The sequence below is a fragment of the Paramisgurnus dabryanus genome, chromosome 23, assembly GCF_030506205.2.
Source record: "Paramisgurnus dabryanus chromosome 23, PD_genome_1.1, whole genome shotgun sequence".
Lineage (NCBI taxonomy): Eukaryota > Metazoa > Chordata > Actinopteri > Cypriniformes > Cobitidae > Paramisgurnus > Paramisgurnus dabryanus.
The window spans coordinates 5,341,618-5,357,737 of record NC_133359.1 but is presented as its reverse complement, the minus strand read 5'-3'; the positions used below and the strand labels follow the sequence as shown (position 1 = coordinate 5,357,737).

The 16,120-nt window shown below is 36.0% G+C and overlaps 1 protein-coding gene across 4 annotated transcripts in view; it reads right to left on the bottom strand.

Annotated features, from left to right (window-relative positions):
* Positions 1–16,120, bottom strand: part of mob2a (MOB kinase activator 2a) — a 50,932-nt gene that overhangs the window by 9,481 nt on the left and 25,331 nt on the right. The window contains exon 1 of one of the 4 annotated variants that reach the window (XM_065292218.1): positions 7,105–7,261. The exons of the other annotated variants lie outside the window; for them this stretch is intronic. Within the exon in view, the coding sequence (XP_065148290.1) occupies positions 7,105–7,175 (71 nt within the window). The 5' untranslated portion in view covers positions 7,176–7,261. Of the gene's footprint in view, positions 1–7,104; positions 7,262–16,120 lie in introns of those variants that run through there. 4 annotated transcript variants of the gene reach the window in all.

Genomic DNA, 16,120 nt, shown 5'->3' with positions numbered 1-16,120 from the left:
TTTTCAGTAAAAATATCTAAAAATTCTTAAATTAAGATTCTTTTTCTTTATGAGCAAAACAACCCCAAAAAATACGTCTAGTTTTTAGACCAAAAATATTGTTTTATGCGGACATTTTTTTCAGAAACTCCCCTCAGCCATTGGACAAAAATATGGGCTCTTGGTTGGTCCAGTTGGGCTATGTTGGACAACATGACTTATCTAAATGTCTGTCTCTAAATCTACCATGAGATTTAATGCGATCTCATCTATTCAACAAGGACTTTGCAAATCCACCCAATAACTCATAAAAGACTTTTCACGAGAACTGGTCCTAAACTGGTCTGACGTATCAGCCTGTTCACATTTCTTGTTCATTTAAAACAGAGGTGTTAAACAGACCTGTACTTCCAGTGCTAGTTTTGACATGTAAATGCCAGAATCTCATAGCCGTGATAGCTCCTGAAGTTGTGTGGGACGAGGTTGTGGGTAAGGGGGGGTGGGCTTTAAACTATCAACAGCAGCTTATAAAGATATACAAGCTTCTTCACTACGTATTCAAATCTTTTTTTTTGTCTAACAAATCAATCTTCTCATTTCCAAAGCTTCTTAACAGTGTTGTTTTCGGTGGAACCACATTCACCAATCCATCTTGATTTCCTGTTCAAGTCTTCCAGCACGGTAAACCATCTCAATTATCTGACCACCTTTATAACTTCCTCTTATTCACACACAATAGTCCCGTTTAGGAACATGAGCCCATAAAGAAACGAAGCCAACACAAAGTAACAGTTTGTGGGATTGGATGGATTTGCTTGGCGCTGGACTGAGCGGGAAAAACCTTATTGTCCATATTGAGGTCTTAACTACCGGTCTACCGAGGGTTAATGATCATGGAGCCGGTCAGATCAAACATTACAGAGATGTGGTAAACTTCATCTTTATTTGTAAATCATTCTGCTTTACGTCACAGGATCGACGTTGAGTGTAAAACAGAAAAAAAGATGAGGTGACAATGGCGGGAATTTACAGTATGAGGTAATTTAAAACTGGCCCTTAATTTTTACAGGGGTCAAACATGCGTTAACTGGGAAGTCCAAATATGGAGGAGATAATGACAAGAAACGAGAAGTTAATGTTTAGTAGTAAACGGTTATCCCCATAAAAACAATTACTGAAACAGAAACACTCCTCTGCAAACATGTTTATACAATATAAACAATGTTAAGTGCCGTCTATATAGTGTGTTTAAATCCCCAAAGGCCTGTTCACACCAAGGACCATAAAAATGAAGTTTTATAAACGGATCTTAATGTAAAAAAATAGCGAAGTTCACATTATGACAGTAACAAAGATTCATTGAAAGATTCATTTCAGCTGGGTTTTTTTTCTAGTTGACAAACTATAAAACTTTGACAGCCCACCAAATCCAATCGAATATAAAAGGCTTGCACATTTATAACGTTTCGAACAAACATAACGTTATTGTCCTTTGGTGTCGACACTTATATAGTTTTCATTCTTTGAATTATTTCTTTTATTTGCGTAACTCATTTCACACTGTTTGTGCTATGCCTACGCAACCCAGGGTATAATTATTTTTATATAACATTATTGTCCTTCAAAGTCGACACTTATATAGTTATCATTCTTGGTATAATTGATTTTATTTGCGTAACTGATTTCACATTGTTTGTGGTATGCCTATGCAACCTAGGGTATGAGTAGTTCTCATAACATTATTGTCCTTCGGTGTCGATGCTTATATCGTTATCATTCTTAGTATATTTTTTATTTGCGTAACTCATGCCAAATTGTTTGTGCTATGCCTATGTGACCTAGGGTATGATTATTTTTATATAAAGTTATTGTCCTTCGGCATCGATGCTTATATCGTTATCATTCCTTGCATCATTTTACTTATTTGTGTAACTCATTTTACACTGTGTGTGCTATGCCTATGCAACCTAGGGTAAAAAATGTTATTGCCCTTCAGAGTCGATGCTTATATCGCTATCATACTTTGAACAATTTTTTTATTTGCATAACTCATTTCACATTGTTTGTGGTATGCCTATACAACCTAGGGTATGTTTAGTTCTCATAACGTTATTGTCCTTCGGCGTCAAGGCTTATATCGTTATCATTCTTTGTATAATTTTATTTATTTGTGTAACTCATTTTACACTGTGTGCGCTATGATGCCTATGCAACCTAGGGTATGATTATTCTTAAAAAAAAATGTTATTGCCCTTCAGAGTTGACGCTTATACCGTTATCATACTTTGTATCATTTTTTTTGCGCAACTCATTTCACATTGTTTGCTCTCATAACGTTATTGTCCTTCGGAGTCAACGCTTACATAGTTATCATTCTTTGTATCATTTTTTATTTATTTGTGTTACTCCTTTCACATTGTTTGTGCTTTGCCTATGCGACCTAGGGTATGATTAGTTCTCATAGCGTTATTGTCCTTCGGAGTCAACGCTTACATAGTTGTCATACTTTGTATCATTTTTTTGTTCTTTGCGTAACTCATTTCACATTGTTTGTGGTATGCCTATGCGACCTAGGGTATGATTAGTTCTCATAACGTTATTGTCCTTCGGTGTTGACGCTTATATAGTTATCATTCTTTGTATCATTTTTTTTATTTGCGCAACTAATTTCACATTGTTTTGTGCAGGTATCTCGTAGACTTTCAAGGAAGGGACCGGAGCCATATTTGAGACCAGAGAGAGTTCATGAAGAGTTGGGATTTGGCCTTTAAGAACTGGACCTATAAGCAACCACCCAGTAATGTCCTTAAACAACTCAGAAGACTTTGGCAACCACACACAGCACATTAGCATTATTCAAAACTGATCTGAGATTAGCTGTCTTGACTGCACGTGCTACACCAAAGAAACTTCACAACTGATCAAAAATGTGAATCCAGCAAGCAGACAGCTGTCAGGTCCAGCTGGTCAAGAGACTGAAAGAGGCATTGATGAACATCTCGCAGAACCTTTGATGGATCATCACAGCTGAAAGAGACGCGGGAACTTAAACAAACGTTTGTCTGCAAAACCATCCCTCCACTGATTTATAAAAGACAAACTACATCCCGTAAAATAATGGGATGCCTTAAGCACCCAGAAGTTTGGAAAAATAGTGCAATTTTTCAAAGAGGTATCCAAGTGGAGCCAAGCCTTAACTATGTAAAGAAACAAGGGTTAAGTTTGAGATAAACACAGCACAACACAAACACATGAACAATTGCAGATGTGTTGTTTTTTTGGGGTGGATGATACAGGTCTTTGGTCATAACCTTGGCTTGGTTTGCAATGCCTTTTATGGGAAAGAAATCTGCGGGAAACTGCAGAAAGTGGGCATGCGGTCTGCGTGTGTATGTGTGTGAGTAACACGCTGGCAGCTAGAAAGTTTTTCTTTCTCTTAAAATAAACCAGCAAATGGCTTGAGAATTCACCCTGTGCCACATAATTTATGAAAAACGGTGCTTCCTGGAAAATTACGAAACAGGGGGAAGGCTGAAATAAAACAATGTGCATTCTGATTTTTGGACGAACAGACCGTTTTCCGTTTACAAAACAACTAAATTTGGGATACTGATGTAAGCACGATCATTGCCTAAAGGTTTCGGATCCTGCACATCCATTCCCAGGCATTCCTTTTCAATTTTTCAATAATCATGGACTATAAACGGCTGGAATTCAAATTTAATCTGGTATTAATCATGAAGAGAGACATGCTCAATGCGTGTTGCAAACATCTCAGATGCTTTGTTTACAACTTTTCAAAAGTTTAGGAAGGATACAAAGAAGTAATTCTCTAGCCAACTCAAACAAATAAATAAGTTGGCTAGTAATGGTCAACCAGTCAAAAATTTTGGCAAAAGTAAAAGATTGATCGCATAGTACTGTTTATTATCTCAGAGATGAAGTATACACAAGGTTTGACATTATGTAATACACGTTTCTCTTACTTCAGCATCTGCAGCCAAAAGATCCAAACAGCCTTAAATCATTCAAAGCCGAACAGAACAGGACAGGACGTTTCAAAGTCCCTGTATGCATACCAATACAATCACTAAAACGCAGTCAACAAACTTGCCTAGATTTTAGGAAAGCTTAAAGGTACATTGAGTAACTTTAAGAAGGATCTCTTGACAGAAATGTTATATAATTTACATAACTATATTATCAGTGGTGTATAAAGGTCTTACATAATAAACTGTATTGATTTTATTACAATGAGCTTCCCTTACATAGAAGTCGCCATTATACGCCCGCCATGTTTTTACATTAGCCTTAAATGGATAAACGACTATGTGTTTTGTCCTCTGGTGGCTACCGTAGTATTTTGAAAGGGAGAGATCATAGATATGTATAAAGGCTAGATGTGTTACGGCAGAGTTTCTAATGTCATTGCCTGGCGGCCATCTTACCTCAGACAGCTCGCTCACTCGTAGCATTGTGTTTACTGGTGCAGGTACTTTTAAATGACCATAACTTACTCAAATTTTTTTCAAACGGTTTGGTTTCTTACAAACGTTATTAACGTGGCTATAATTCTGGATGCTTTAACATGATTCATGTAAATTATTCATTAAGTATGCAGTGTCATAGGTACATCTCTGACGTTTGTAACAAACCAAACCGTTTGAAAATTGGTAGAAAATTGAGCAAGTTCATGCTCCATTAAACAATGCTGCGAGTGAGCGAGCGCCCTGTGGTAAGATGGCCGCCAAATGCGGACGTTCCACTCAATTGGCCAGCAACGTGGCCGAGACATCTAGCCTTTATACTAGGGATGCACCAATAGGATTTTTTTGAGGCTGATACCGATACCGATTTAAACAGACAACAACTGGCCGAAACCGATGCCGATACCGATATTAAACACTTGTATACAATACTACCTCCTCTTGATATTTCTGCAGAACACTCGTTGCAAATGGTGATTTTTTTTGTCTTTATCCGAGATTTTGAAGAAAGCCCAGACTGCAGACATTTTCCCGAAATACTCTAGACCGCATGGATCACGCGAATGAGTAATCTCGCGTGATTAACTACGTGATTTATTATTTTTTCCCTCATCGCACGTCTAACAAACTATAATTTATACAACTTATTTTGTTTTGGGAAGTATTTAATTATTTTGATAATTATTGTTAAAAATGCTGGATTATGCAACAGACATGCAGCCTATTGCCTTTATGCGGTTAATTAATAAACAATCGGTATCGGCCATTCTCGTGCTGTTGCCGATATGCCGATGGTTTCAAATGTATAAAAAATCGGCCGATAAATATCGGCGGCCGAGACATCGGTGCATCACTACTTTATACATATCTATGGGAGAGATGAGCTGAGGACTGAGCCATTGGTTGCAATTCACAGTATCACCACTAAATGTGCTAAAATTCTACACTTGTAAATTGTTCATCAAATTAGGAAAAAATTTAATTTTGGTTCAAACAGATAAATAGAGTCACTTAGGGTTTGAATTCTGTTAAATGACCATAATATTTGCCATATTCAGATTATATGTATCAGTCGATAGCGGTGTTTGTTGGGAAAGCAATGGGAAACCCGTGACCTTTTGTGGTGCTAATGCAATCCTCTACCAGTTGAGCTACAATAAAACTATTTTTTTCATGATTTGAATTAGAAAAAATGCACACAAAAATCAATGTTTAACTTTCTTATATCAAGCTTATATCTATTTTTGGATGCAACCAGTCTTTAAAGAAAATGATATTTTGTCAATTCTTGTCCAGATTTTGATTAACATAACCCTCAAAATCAAATTACAATATAATGTTTAATAATAACATAAAGATTCAATTATTCGCATATATTTTTAAATAATTAAGATGGAAAAAACAAACGATGGGTCCTCCTTATATGTAATAATTGTTAAAGCAGCACTGTACAATGAGGCTAAAACACTGTTGTCTGTGTCTGGCCAGCTTATGACATCTTAGTTCTCACAGATATGGAGAAAGTGTGAAGAGCCATTGAGATGACAGCTTTGTGTTAAACACAGAAACAGAGACAGGGATGATACAACAAAAGCTTATAAGCATTACAACAGAGATGGGCCTTTAAAAATCACACACACACACACAATCAAGTGAACTTCACAACTTCATCCCACTTTCATTCTTATTAGCACATGAATGCAGCTAAAGTAAGTATTCAAGTATCATAATCAGATTCATTTCAGCAGATGCAGGACAGACTCAGATATATAATTTAGCAGCTTTACATTTCAAATTTACATCCGGTTTACTTATTACTTAGTTATCAGCACAGGTATGACATCAGTAGCACAGTAACAATGTAAATGAGAATGAGTCATTATGTTTGTTCATGAATATAGATGAGACGCAAATATTTTAAACCAATCCGACACGTGGGACGTGAATTTATTATTTGCGCATCGCAAACAGCACTTGTATAAACTGTGATCATAGATATATGACAGACAAAATTTGAATGTCTCTCGTCAACTTATTTCGAAGGCTGCATCGCATTTGTAGGCTGCATATTTAGAATATTAACAATTATAAAGTTGACTATTATTCTTTAGTTTATCGTAAAGTGTTGTAATATGCTTATAACTTGCGAATGTAATGCTCAGTTAACTAAAATAAATGACGTATGCAGCCTGCATATGCGCCCTCCGGAGGATGCAGCCTTCAGTTACTGCTCAAGAGCAAAAAGCGTGCTTCACGCATGCGCAGTAATAAGGGCAAAAGAGAGTGACATTAAATCAAACACTACGCAACACAGCAAAGTTTAATTTTTTTGAATATAGCGGGCTATACTAGTAAATGTATGTTTGCGCAGAAAGGAATACCTTAAATACGTTTTAAATATTATAGTGAACTACATATACTGTAAATGCACTAATATTACCCGAATTATACACGAGTGAGCGCACCAATTGCTATTATTATTATTATTAATCACCCAGGTTAAGTAATTTAAAATACACAGTTTGTTATGTTTAAGTATCATCATATATATATACACACATTTATAAAATTATATTATTATAGATGATGCCTGTTAAATCTACTGTATCTATAATACCATTAAAGCCTCGATCTTTACCTTAAAACTTTACCAACAGCCTGAAGAACCATTTTGCAACTCTGGATTCTGGAAGGTTTCTGTGAGTGCATATCCGAAGTGCTAAAAACAAAAAGTTCAACTCTGGGCTGAGAGTCTCCCCGCGTTCCTCGCGCAGATGTTTTTCAAGTCTTGATGGCGAGTCATTATAAACTTCTCTCTCTGAAGTTCTCGTCCTAGCAGAGGACAGCCAATCAGAACGGCACGGAGGTGTGGCATAACGCGGAACAGCCAATCATTAGCGCGCGGAGGCGGGCCGTGCTGTGGTTAACATGCCGTTTGAACGTCTGATCTGTGTCCTGTTGCAGTTTCACTTGGTCGGACGCTGTGTTGTCTTATTTGGTTAATATGGTGTAACCTGCATCCGACTGAAGTTACTGCTTTATAATTACTGTTGTAATTTGTATAATTAGATTATATTGTGAGTCTGACAATGCACAATGGTTAGCGTTAAAAAAAAAATCTAGCTCCAGCCATATTTTTTTATTCGAAGCTTGATAATATTTTGTAGGTCAAAACACAAAGCAAAACAAAAAAAAATCTGTCCAACACTAAACTTTGCCTGAAGCCAAACTACACACAAATTCCTGTTAGAGGCGTGGAGAGAAGGTGTTTACAATATTACTTTGACTGGTGGTACAGAAACAAAAGAACCACAACCTCATGCACACAAATAATAATGATTATTAAAGCATTTCAAGAAAAGTTTAACATACTTGACATGTTTATTAAAGTACAGAAATGTGTTCCCATCTCTCCTAACATATACAGAAGAACACAATAGATACTGAAGTGACAATGATGTCAAACTTGATGTAAGATTTTGTCCCCTTCCCTGCACTAGAAAGTCTGGATAAATGTATGGTACACACATATTTATTATATAATTTACTTTTTACAAAAAATCTAATTGGTATAGAAAATATTTAACAAAGAAGTCAATACAATCCAAACACCATACTGTTTTTGCATTAAGCATGATCTGACGTACTCTGAAACACAAACTTCAGTCATATACAAACACTAGATAATACCAGATTTAAAAAGTTATCTTCCTTATAGGTTAAAAATAGCCTATCACAACAGAAATCTTCACATATGACGTCAAAATGTTTCGAAAAGGCATGAGGGGGTGGACTTGCGTACACTGATACGTGAAACCCATGGCCAAACCAAACCTCTGTCGTTTTTACTCACCACCTGAATCATGAGACAACTGAAACAACATGCCAGTCACAACACAATAAAGTGATTAATTTACAGGATGTGTTTCCTGTTTAGGCTTTTACTTTCACTCTTAAACATTTTGTTTTATTGTCACGGGTTAATTAAAACTGATAAACACAATAAATGTAATAAACATTGCATAAAGGTAAACCTATACTGCCACCGGTTTCATACAATAATAGCAGGCCACAAAAAAAATAAAAAAATAAAATAAAAGTCCATTTTGGCTAAATCCATATCAAGTTCGTGCCCTAAAATAATATGCTTTTTTTAATGCTCAGTCACACGATTGGTCACATGGCTCGTTCGACTTGTTTGGTAAGAAAGTCAACGAACATTCCTACCAGTCAAAGCCAACAGTAAAAAATCTTTTCAGACATTAGGCTGGGAGCTGAAGCATCCAACAAACCAAGTAATTCAGCCCAAGGGCGTCCAGAGACGTACAAGACCAAAACACAACCCGAGAAATGCATTAATGTGAGGACTTTTATAACACTTTCACTTTGATCGCTTTAAAATCCTCACATTCACAATTTTAAGTAGCACTTGAGTGAGGTAAAAATGAAATACGCCTTTTTGAAAACACTCCTAAATGTTGGATTCTTCACATGAGGCCTATTCTTGCCAGAACTATAAAAATATAACTTGAGATCAAAAATATATCAGAGAGATGTTTTGATGCACGGCATGAATTTTGTCCATTCTTTAATGCCAAAGCATGTAAAAATAGCTTCCAAGTAAGTTGCAAAACAACTGTATATCTACTTTTCTCCCCTGCCGTCCTGAAGAGATCTTGGAAGATGGCCATCAGTAACATGGTTCTGCATCCTATTATGCATTCCTGCAGGGGAGAGACTGCATGCACCAACACGCTCTGCTCTCGGCTAAGAAAACCCGCAGCGGGGGAGCAACAAAAGCGTCAGGGATGGAGGAAAATTCATGGATGGAAAACGTTTGTGAAATTACAAAGTTGTGCTTGTTATAATTCAAATTTTTATGTCAGATGAAGTGGTATCATACAAGACTCGACTTGCAATCGACTGTGCTAACAAAATGTTGCAAGGGTAATGTATCTATTACACTTTAAATGAGCCAAGCTATAGTTGCCAAGTTGAAATATATGATAAAAGCAAACGAGATACAAAAAGAAAGAGTCAGACAGATGTTGTGTTTTGCAGAAGCATGCGTGTTGTAACATGTTCACAAAAGGCTTCACCACACACGCTGCATTCCTGAGGTAAGATGATTCAAGTTTGGATCTGGATACGGGCTAAACAACTCAGCAAACATAACCTTGAAGACTCCATCTGTTCTGGAGTGAATAAACCCACTTGCCATTGATGCTGGTCTGACTTATTTTGCATTATTTAACAATGATCAAAACAGAGATGATCATATATACAGCTATGGTAAAAACATAACTGAAAAAATAACTCTTTCCCCGCCATTGACGAGTTATCTCAACAATTAAGACAAAACGCTTTCCTGCCAATGACGAGAATTTCTGGCAATCCGTAATACCGCTATTATCCACCAGGACTTATCAAACCCGGAAGTATCGCCCTAAAGCAAACAGCTGTATGTCCATGTATGTTTTGAGGATCGCTCTGAATCTGATCTCTATCAAAAGTCTTTTACAAAAATAAATTATCTCAGCTTTTTGCTCAAAATTTTGTGTTTTCGAAGAAACCTACCCATATTTGACCCATTTTTTGGAGGGTCTGTTCTTTCATTTGATATATTGTATGTTTATATTTTAAGAAGAAAATTTTCTGTAAGGCATTAAACTAAATTATAAAAATGCTAAACTGACAGGAAACTTAAAAAAAAAGGCTGGTGGGGAAGAGTTATATACAAATGTATATATAATTTCTATTAAATAAGTATGTGTACAGTGGCACAGCCATCATCAATAATGCCACTTCACAGGAAAAAGCATTTTAGAAACTGTTCAACTAAATAAAAAAATAGTTGCAGATCAATTATTAAGATAGCTTTGGTAAACTCCCCTGAATTACACAGATTTATATAGATTATAATTTGGAAAAAACAGTCATATGGGCCATTTTAATATATAAGCCTTCCATTGAAAACGGTTTGTTATGATTGTACAATATTTGACCCAGATACAACTATTTAAAAATCTGGCAACTAAGGGTGTAAAAAAATTAAAATATTTAGAAAATCGCCTTTAATGTGCACCTATTTCATTGCTAAAACAACGTTATTTTGTGTATTTGGTATAATGTGTGTTCGCATGGTTTATGGTTAAAAAAAACAAAAGTGATTTACGTTGGAAACGATAACTCGCGTCATCGTTTACTTTGGGGTTTGTACCTTTTGCATATTGTTAACATGTACTAATACACACTTACACACCAAAGGAAATGTAAAATCGTGAATTGGACAATAGGTGCTCTTTAAAGTTGTCCAAATAGAGTCCTTAGCAACACATTACAAATGATAAATAAAAATTTTATATATTTACAGTTTATAAAATATCTACATGATCTTTACTTAATATCCTTATGATTTTTGGCTTAAAATATGTTATAATTTTGACACTGTATTGTTGGCTATTGCTACTAAGGGTGTCACAATTTCGATTTTAAATCAAAATTAATAGAAACTAAGTCACAACCTCGAAGTTTGAATAAAAAAATGGAATCGTCGATGCTGCCACACCCCCATGTCTAGTCCGGTTTTTGTGCTTTCAAAAAAAGTTCAAACGAGGATCGAATCGTGACCTTAGAATCGAAAATGTAATTGAATCAAGGATTTTGGAGAATCGTGACACACCTAATTGCTACAAATATACTGCAAATTATGACTGGTTTTGTGGTTCAGGGTCATTGATTTTCTAATTGCATACAATATAACATTTCTAATAAATTCAGTAATTTTAAGCAGAATTTTTTTTCAATTAAATAATCCACACATGGAGAGACTTTAACCTGGCTATCATACATTTTGCTTAGATATCAGTCAACCAATAGCAATGTGACAGGTTTAATCTTACCATTACTCACCATGAATACCTATACCATCAGTTTCAGTGATTTAAGGAAACACAGCTATTAAGATTTCAAGTAGGATTAGAAACATCAGGATGAGATAGTGCTGTTAATCCACAGCAACATCAATTTAGACTAGAAAATAGAGGTGTAGAAAGGATTAGCTTCATTCATCTTGTAGAAGAGCTGTCGAGTGTTGGCATTATGAAGCCAGAGCCTTTCATCCATGGAGTTTGAGGCAGGAAAAGCTAATCAAGGTCTTTGTCCTGGAAATAAAGACATGAGACGCATCATCATCGGTGTGGACCGAGATTATGCAAGGTAATTATACAGCGTCAACGTGCATGATGGATGCAAATATGTGCTTGGCACGAGATCCAGCAACGAATAGAAATGGACAAAATGGGAATTCCAGAAAGAAAATAGGACTCAAACAGACTGTTTGAAAGGTGAAGAGTTGAACACCAGCTCCACCCAAAGGCGTTAAAAGGTAAAGTAGAAATAAAAGGTGAAAGAAATAAGAGTCAACATTTTTCATACAAACAAACACTGCCCCCTACTGGAGAAAAGACGACGTTAGTTCATCAAGCTCCAAAACATCAACCACATGACAGGTTTGTGAGGGGAACATACATATGCTGGGATCTTGACTTGGGACAATAAACTTTTGTTGTACGGCAAGTGATGTAAAGATTTCTAAAAAAAAAATAGTGCAGCATTAAGACTTGCAATGTAATAAGTCAAATGATTTTTATAGGGGTGCACGATTCAGAAAATTTCACGATTCGATTCGATTCCGATTTTTAGGCTCAAGATTCGATTCAAAATCGATTTTTCGATTCAAAAACGATTCTCGATTAAAAAAAAAAACGATTCACAGTATGTAAATGTAGTTTACTTTTTCCTATGTGACTGATTGTAGTAGATATGCAATTTTAAAGAAAATAAACATAACAAATTAAATGTAGTTTGATATTACTTTATGTCTTTATGCAAAAATAAAAACTGTTATGAAGCAATTAGATGACCCCTTTTATGAAACTGTGTTAAATATAGTATATTAATGATAGACATTGCAGGTCTATAGATTATAAATGTGACTGGTGGTGTTATAATGGTTATTATTTCTATTAGATAGAGCAGAAGCAGGAAAAATCCCTCTCTTTCTATTTATCTCGATAAAAAAAGAAGCTAAATCGACTCATTATTTCAGATTCAAAAGTCTACTTGCTGTCCCAGTGACAGGAGACTTTACATTACAGCTTTGCGTTTTGTAAATCTTGAGTGAGCCTTGCTCGTTCAGTGCAATAGATTTTTGAAAATATATTAATAATAATAGAAAAGAGCCAGTTATCACCATAGAAACCGCAGGCACGCTTAAACTGCACGCGAGCTTTAGCGCGGAAGCGCTCACGGCCATTCTCCATTCGACTCGGGTTTTACACACAATATTAATCAGACTTGGGACCCGAAGCAATTGAACTATGACTGACCCGGACCCGACTGACCATTTCAAATACAAACCCGGAACCATACGGTCCGCGGGTGCTCCGTGAAGTCCTCTAATGTTAAAACTCTGCTCAAGTTCAGAAACATGAAGGATACAATGTGACACGAGCTTGTTCGCGTCGCATCCCAATTCATTGAGAAACAGAGAGCACGTGAAAGCATACACCGAACTCATCATGTCGCACACAAAATGTCATTATTAAAGAGTGTCATCATCACAGAAAAACAAAAAAGATAAAATTTGATGCCAGATATACTTGGGAACGCGCCCAAGTTAAGTCAATGTGTGGGAAACACTGTGACAAGAGTGTGCAGGCGTCAGAGTGAATACGACACAGCGCCATCTATGGGAATACTGAGAAAAACTCATTTCAGGACAATAGTAACACGGCATTACAAAAAAATGTATGAATCGATTTTTGTAATGCTATGAATCGATTCTGAATCGGCAATGTGAATCAATTTTTTTGCACACCCCTAATTTTTTACTATATGGGACCGAATGTCATTCCAAACTACAAGAGATGGTGACTGGGCAAATTTTTTGTAGACAGAAACAGAAAAGGGCCAACAGGGTCTTCTACAGATGTCACCATGACCTTAAGGGGCTGTTAATATTGTTTAATGTTCAACAAAACAACCAGTGGTACTCTGACATAACATAGGTGTGTGTCAACCATTGACCGTAAAAAAAGATGGACGACGCGACGTCGTCTCCCTCCATTGCAATGAATTTAAGCCAAAAATGTCCGACCATGGTCGCCGCCATATTACGTAAAAACGTCAGTTTGGAGCCAAGGCATGCGCAGAAGGAATCGTCTGTGGAGCCAGAGGCGGAGTCGCAGTATCAAACTTCCGCCCAAACGCTCGCGCTACCAATTCAACCACGCCAATCTTAACGACACGCCCCATTTCTATAGCATCAAATTACTAGCTAAAATGAAATGTATCACAAAAATGAACACTTGAACATATATCAGCGTGATAACAACAATTTGAAAGGACCAAAACCATCTTTCGGAAACTTTTATTGGAAGTGTAAATAATAACCAGCCACCAGGGGGCGATCAAAGAGCCAGAGGCTTCACTTTTTAAGACTTATGAGGCACACCCGGCGTCAACTTAAACCCATCATTTCTACATCCCTTAGAAATATATCAGGACAAAAGCGGTCGAAAGCAGATGAAATAAACAGATTAAAACACCAGGTGTGAACAAACATATGTGCCTATCTCGTCCACTTGTGATCCAAAACACATCTTAATACCAGGTATAAACTGGGCCTAAAATCAAATGTATGTGAAGTCAAACCAACTTTATCCCCTGCCGGCTTTTTTTTCTTTTTTTTTTGAAAAGTTGCCAGCCAGCATTTTTTGTGATTTTCAAAAATGCAAAATGCCTTCCAGGAAAATGTTCTAAAAATATATAAACATACAAATATATCAAATGAAAGAACAGAACGTTTCATCCTATCTATATTTTTTACTCTTAAATATGGGTATAAATAAGGGATGCTAAATAATTAATCACGATTAATCGTTAGCAGAATAAACGTTTTTGTTTACATCACATATGTGTGTAAACTGTGTATTATAAACATGTATATATATATACACATTCATGTATAATTTTTATATTTTTTTTAATATATTAAGTATTTATATTTATATATATATATAAATTATACATAAATATACAAATGTATATACACATTTCTAAAACATATACATGCATGTGTGTACATTTCTTCATACAAAGTTATTATACACAGTTCACACACATATATGATGTAAACAAAAACTTTTATTCTGCTAACGATTAATCGCGATTAATCGTTAAGCATCCCTAGTATAAATAATAAGAATTATTTTGCAAGAAGCAGAAATAATTGCTTTTTGTGTAGGAATTTTGTTAGAGGTCAGATTCAGAATGATTATCAAAACATACATGGAGTGTAAAATTAATAAATATTTTTTGCTTCAGTTTTTTATAAATTGGGTAAGTCCGTCATCTACTGGATAATTGCGGTATTGCAGATTAACATAAAACTCACCAGGAACACATTGTTATCAATGGCGGGAAAATAATTAATAACTTATTTTTTTCTTAAATATGACAAAATACATCAAAATGTCCTTAAAACAAAACCGTAAAGCTTGCTTTCTTTTTGTGCAGAGGTTGTTTTTTCTTCATCAAAATTGGAAAAAAGTAATTAAGTAAAACATAACCAAACTAATAACAACAACAACGTATTAATATTATTCTATTGTATGTTTATCAATGTGTACTCACTCCATTGTCCTTTATCCTTATTTCCAATTGATTCATTTTTTGGCAAGCAAAGCTCACAGAACTCTACACAACCCCTAAGCACTTTAAATGCACATTTCCTACTTTTCCTGAATCTTGCCCAAATTTTCCCAACAGGTTTTCCACAATCGCATTAGGAGTCGTTTACGTAAACATGTCTCCGCCCAGCCTTGCACAAACACGCAAACAGATAAAAAACATTGTCGCCTTGCTCAATACGACATATAGAGAAAGAGAATCAATTATTTAAGAGAAACAAACAAAAACAGGTGACAGGCTCAAGTTTCTATTGGCTGCAGATATGTAAACAGCAGTCTGGCTCACATGTGACACTCAAGGAAACTGTTATCATGTAAGCAGCTTATGTTGCCGTACAGGGAGGGCATCCCTGTAGATACTGAATCCACAACAACAGAGTGCTGTGGGTTTAGACAGGTCTTGAATCAGCATTAAATGGGGGAAAGTCCATAAAATGACAAAATAGCTCACTTGTGTTGACAAGAATCCATAACCTTCACATGTCACGAATCTGTCACGTTTGTGTGTTGACGTCTGGGTGTGCATCAACATGGTGCCAGGCTTAATAAGGTGTACTAAAAATTCAAAACCATTAGATACATTTTTATATGTATGATGTGCCCCTGCTTGCAATTTCTAAACGGATCCATCCAAAGCGTACCTGCCCGGGTCAGACACCCGGGCATCTCCAATTAGATGCACAAATGCAATCTTTGGATGACATGTAAACAGGAACCTGCTGCGATGAGCAATACTGCTTTCCGCCTTGCAATTCTCCTCCGGCAGGTACTTGATGGTTATTTATAGCCAGGCTTAACACTGCAAAACAACCATCACTCCAATTATCAGATTGTGAGAGTCAGTGGGAGTCATGGTCTTGTGATCAAAACAAGATATCACAAATAATTCAAAAAATTATA